Below are 6,297 nucleotides of genomic sequence, written 5' to 3' on the forward strand. Positions count from 1 at the left end.
GATAAAAATATTCGTTACGTCCCTGCGCTTGTGTATACATATTCAGGAATTCATAGTGATTTCTACTTTTCAACTAAACCTAAAGGCTGGTTAGTATGGTCGATTACAAAATTTAAGCACATTTTCCAAAGTTTGCATTTTTTTTTAATTGAAAAATATTTGTTTTTGCAAATCAAGTACTTTCATGAATTTCAAACACCCGTATGAGCTTTTGTACAATTTTTAAAACAATTTCAGAATACAGACAAACACTAAACAATAAAGGGCGCACTAAAATTACTGTATATTTGAGGTTGTTTTGTATTTTAACTATCAACTTCTTCCCGGAGAAACGGAAACACGTTAATACATGATGTTTTACACCGATTTCTGGCACTCCTTTTCCAGCAGTTCCTGTGTTACACATTTCCTGGTTTCACTGCGCAGGAGTGTTTGGTACATTATAGAATTGTTCTAGCTTGAAGATTCACAAACTACATATTAATCTTTCCCTTTGAAACATATTAGAACGCTTTCAAAATCGAAACTGTAACGTTTTCTTGATATTTTGTTTCTAGTCAAATCACCGGGTCATCTTAACCAAGAACTGAATTTTACCTTCACAGTAAATTGCCTTTTACAACAGACATTCGTTGGTTAGTGAGATATTAGGCATAGTACTTGCTATTCGAGGCACGTGATAGATTTCTTCAGCTGCTGGAGTTTGTTCGAAGTTCTGCAGGTGGTTTATGACGTCACATAAACAACAACAACGGCAGATGTTAGGAAGAAGCTGTAGACTATTTTGTTACTGGGTTGACAACAGATTCATCTACGCAGTATGGCTATAACCATAGTATGAGGGTTCCCTGCCCAGATCTGTAGTATTCTTAGTTATTTTCTTAATTATAAATACGCAAAACGTTTCATTGAGTTCATCGAATTCTTCAAACAGCCATTTTTGTCACGTCGTGTACTTAAAGCCAATATTTAGAAGCTATAGAGAAATAGGTAATGCAAAGAAAAATATTCATAGTTTGTAAGGTAGGTAATTCACTGTTCAGTATAGTATGTCAAAAAATTTCTTTTAAAGTTTTTCCTACGTGTACATAAAAATAGACGAGGCATCTTTTACAAAGTTTTAGAGATCAAACACTTGCTGGTGGTTCTTTTTGTTTGAAAAATGTTATGTGTTTTACAAACTGGTTATTGTTTTTTAATATTAGTCGCTATTATGGGTTTGCTTCCCAACATATTAACATAAGATTGACAACATTTATCATTAACGATCAAAAATACTGATTTAAGTTTCTCAATTTATGGTAATTTTGTGTGTGAAACATTAGAATGCATTCGAAAGTATTTTAACGTAAAGAAATTTTATTAAAATTAGTAGCAGAGACCTTCAAAACATTTGCGATCATATAAAAAATATTTTTACTGCAACTTGCAGTGCAACGTTACTTACTTAAATTAAATACAACTATTATAAGATCATAGGCCTAAACCACAATCGATTATACTTCCAGTTAAGTAACATAATAGGAAGTAATTGAATGCCAAATATTAAGCTGGTGTATTAGAACTTTATTTTTAAAATAATACAAAAAATTCTAATCGCAAATACCGAATTATATAAGTCCACTTGTTTTAGGTTTAACATTAGTTATACCTTTATTAAGTACAGCTTATATTCGACAAAGAAATAAATTACCACCGTAACTTGTATACGTTCTTCACTGTACAGTGTACTTCTGTTAGGGCTAAACTTTACCGTACTTAATAATATCAATAAATACTAATAATGTTACTCTACGACCAAACTTTAGATATTTTCATTGCGTAATTTAAATACTATGATGAAGAAAGAGTGGAAGTCCCCGGAATTTTTTAACAAAACTTCAAAACGTCATGTTTTTTACAGGTCTGACAAAGCTTGTTTAGTTGTTATTAATACAACATAGTCATAAACCATAACCAACTGCAATCTAAACAACAACCACATCTGATTGGTCAAAATATAATTTGTAAAATCAACTTTTCAACCACTCCTAATTTATAAAAACATATATTAGACACTAAATATGGAGACACTAAATTAAGAAATGAACAAATATATTCCAATTTTGTTCTTTAGACATTTCATTTTACACTTTTACAACACAGACTAACAACAATATCAGGTTATATTTCTGTTGCTAAGCGACATAAATGCCATTGTTGAAAACGTATAAGAAACAGTTTTATTTTAATAGTTTCATCTTGAGTTTACTTATTAATTATGTATTATTTTATTTCAAGTTGCGGCTTTTACTGTAAGTAAGATTATTCGATGACGAGGAACCCACTTTGAGACTAATAATGGTTGGAGACTGCTTGAATGGGTAATGAAGAAAAACTTTAATATAAGTTTAACATAACAGCAAATGTACAACGTTTCGACAAGGTTTTCGAAACGTTGTACATTTGCTGTTATGTTAAACTTATATTAAAGTTTTTCTTCATTACCCATTCAAGCTGTCTCCAACCATTATAAGTAAGATTATCTTTACAACAAGTACGATGTTTCGATCACTGGTGCAATCATTCTCATGCAATAGCAATAAAATTGTTCACATAAATTATCGTACTATATAGAAAATACAGGTGTCGGTGACGAGAAACTGATAAAAGACAATAACAGTTGTTATGGTGTAAATGCCTTTCGCTGAGGAAGTGTTATTATAATATATTGTATTTGTTATGATACAATAGTAGTAGGTTTATTGTATTTTTTGTGACATTATTGCCAAGGGAGTTAGTGAGATACTAAACTTTACAATAGTTATTAAGTAATACATTAAATTTTTTAATTATTAATTTTTTGAGATTGTTTCAACTAACGGGTGCCAATAATTTCTTCCACTGTGGCTACATTTATGATGATATATTTCAATCTTGTTTTTCTGAAGTCAAACTTAAAAATAACTTTCTGGTAAGTGTCACGACAGGAAAAAAAACAGGTTTAATCCATATAGCCCCCCAGTGGCATAGCGGTATGTCTGCGGACTTATAACGCTAGAAACCGGGTTTCGATACCCGTGGTGGGCAGAGCACAGATAGCCCTTTGTGTAGCTTTGTGCATAATCCAAACAAACAAACAAATAATCCACATATATATATATATTCACTACTGTTTTAGACAGTAACAAGTAGTCTACGATTATTAATCAGGAACATTTTTATATTTTGCTTGCCGTTGACAATAGTAAGTCGTCATTTAATTGATGGGGACGTCTGGTAATTTACCCCAGGACACCGTACTTTATGGTTAATGACTTTAGTTGTATGTGGTGATGATTAATCATTCTTTCTAGGACACACTGTATATTAATTCTAATAACTTTAGTTTTACTTATATTTATTATTTTCTTTTAAAGGAGTACAGAGATCAAGGCTGTTAAAGTCTCAACGTATTTGACGGTATTTACCTAGGATAAGTATATATTTTTGTAGCATACATCCTTCAGATTTCTTTACACCATGGCTACTTTTAGCAGTAGTCGAAGAAGAAATCTAATGAGGAAGTTTTTCCTAACATGTGTAATAACTCTGTTTTGGGAGTCGACTGGTGCTTTAGAAGAAACTGTCTCTACAAAGGAAAAACAAGGTCTGAAAACTGCCACTAGCATCCAAGAACCAAGTGAAAAGCTGTTGTCAAAACCAACTGAATCTAGGCTTACAAATTTCTCTATAACGCCGTCTCATGACCAGAACACTAACCAAATAGGAGCACTTTTAGAAAAGTTTAAAAACAATTTCACTGTGCAACCGATATATGAAGACAAGGTTTCTGGTGAAGAAGACTACCATACTCCTACTTCTAACTTTGACAATGAAAATGTAGATTTGCTGGAAATTTCTACTGTCAGTAACATTTCCCTAGTGAATAAAATCAGTGAGTTGAGCAAAACATATCCTGGTATTGTTGACACATCATCAGCGGGTGTGGACACGGTGTTATTTGTTGAGAAGACGAGAACTCCCCAGCAAAATGGCATGTATTATTATGTTAATATCACTATTATAGAACTATTAGACAGGGGCCTTTCATACTGCAATTACCCCTGACGATCTATTTTTATTTTCTTCTTGAATGAAATGGCGCGAGGCTTTAGGAAAGAGTTATTTATTTGAGGCATTAGAGGAAATATATTTTTGATGCTTTTTTTTTGGCACTTGACCTGTAAATAAGCCTCAAGTATTGGGATTGGATCTGTTAAATTAGTAAATTAATTGTTACTTAATCATGTTCAAAATGATCATAACATCAATACTTCTGACATTTGAACCAGATATTGTATTATAGCAATATTTATAGTCGTAAAAAAAGTGAGAATTCTTGTAACATACCTTCTTGAATCTAAAAAATATATTGCGGGCAACGCTTGGCAACGAAGCGTTAAAGACATATCCATTTCTCCTACTTGTGTTCTGTTTTAGACTTAAAAGGGTAACTAATGTCAACTTGTAAGAGTTATTGTTTCCCAAAAAACTTCTCATATTGAATTCACCAGATCAAATCAAATTTTAATATATGTGTTTTTATATAGGATAGGACCAATAGATAACATAGATTCACTTAAGATATTGATCATAAAGTATTACTGAAAATCTTACTAATGTAAAATGAAGTAAGAAGACTGGACACAAAGTTTGATACAAAAATGCACAATCTTAATAACAATAGTAGGTGCTTTTCGATTTGACGAACTGTTAAATGTTTATTTGAATAAACGTGTTTCTAATAAGTTTCATGCGCTGAATTCAAAAATATGTGTATTTATTTGGAGAAATGATAAGAAAGTAGTGAAAAGGTCAAACTTATTATTGTACTGATATTAGAATGTTGCTGTTACGTGTGTGCTTAAAATGTTGTACGGTTGGCTTATTATTCTTTGTCAGTAGCGGTACAGTATACGAGATTATATAATAGAGGTTTAAAAGTGTTAATTTCAGTTCTGAATTATCATTTATCCAAAGAAATACATAATTTTTTAATTCAGCGCATGAAACTGTATTAGAATATCGTTTATTCAAATAAAAATTTAACAGTTCGTCAAACCGAAAAGCGCGGAATGTACTTTCAAATACCATATAACTTAATTCCTCTTAACAAAGTATTTAATATAATATTAAATATTTGCAGTAGAAAATATCTATTTATATATATGTGTATGTTAAAATATTAGTTTTTACTTCCGATCACAATGAAACTACAAAAGTGAGTGCGCGTGTTTGGATGTGTTAGTGGTCATGTTATGGCTGAGAACTTCAGCACGTGAAAGTTATTGGCGTTATGCCAACCAGCCCTCGGTCTTTCCTGTATCAAATTGTATCTGTCTCCACTCTTCTATTCTAAAGTAAGAGAAACAACGTTATAAGCCAAATTTTAATTATACTTCTTTTTTGTCATTTATAATGGAATAGCCCCCCAAAAGTTAAGGTTTAGTTATCTATACCCTTAGAAAGAAAAAAACAAAATTTAGGCATTCACTATAAGAAATTATCGGGAGAGAGCACTCTTCGTACAACATTCATATATTTTGCAATCGTAATTTTCTCCTTTCCGTTCTTCTGTCTCATCATATGATTTTAAACTCTATGTTGTTTTAACATTGTGGGTTTCTGAAGTTTTGTATTGTATTGTTTTAAAATTCTGAGTTTCAGAAGCTTCTCTAAGTGTATTGTGTTAACGTTGTGGGTTTCTGAAGTTTTTTATTGTATTGTTTTAAAATTCTAAGTTTCTGAAGCTTCTTTAAGTGTATTGTGTTAACGTTGTGGGTTATGAAAACTTCTTTATCTGTGTTTTAATTTCAACATTTTGGGTTTTTGGAGCTTCCTTATCTCTTTTGTTTTAGCGTTGATGAAGCTTTTAGTCCCTGTCTTGTGTTAAAGCTGTGGATTTTTAAAAGCCTTGTTATCCCTGTGTTGCTGTATCATACAATTGTCTGCTTTTAACTATTATTATAACAAAAACTAAACAATAATAAAATATTCACTCACAAATATCTAAACCAAACAGTCTTTTATATCATGACAATGTTCTTCTAATAAGTTCACTAGCCCTTGCTTATTTTTACTTTATGGACACTTCTTTAACCCTAGTATGTGCTAAGATACTGCAGCTACTTTCTATGTGCTGCTAGCTCTACCTAATACTGTATGCTTAAACAATACTATTGTACTGTTGCGTATCTGCTTGTTTGTTACTTTCCCGTAGAAATTATTTTCGAGAAACTTCGGCGATTCAAGGCCTTTCTTGATTAAAACTAGTTT

The 6,297-nt window shown here is 31.5% G+C and overlaps 1 protein-coding gene across 1 annotated transcript in view; it reads left to right on the forward strand.

Annotated features, from left to right (window-relative positions):
* The first annotated feature begins 406 nt into the window (after nt 1-406).
* The window catches only part of LOC106476099, an 11,828-nt gene continuing 5,937 nt past the window's right edge, over nt 407-6,297 (forward strand). The window contains exons 1-2 of the mRNA XM_013936772.2: nt 407-1,023; nt 3,399-4,015. Coding sequence (XP_013792226.1) covers nt 3,502-4,015 — 514 coding nt within the window. The 5' untranslated portion in view covers nt 407-1,023; nt 3,399-3,501. The remainder of the gene's footprint in view (nt 1,024-3,398; nt 4,016-6,297) is intronic.

Source organism: Limulus polyphemus, unplaced genomic scaffold (assembly GCF_000517525.1).
Source record: "Limulus polyphemus unplaced genomic scaffold, Limulus_polyphemus-2.1.2 Scaffold9807, whole genome shotgun sequence".
In the NCBI taxonomy this organism is placed as follows: domain Eukaryota; kingdom Metazoa; phylum Arthropoda; class Merostomata; order Xiphosura; family Limulidae; genus Limulus; species Limulus polyphemus.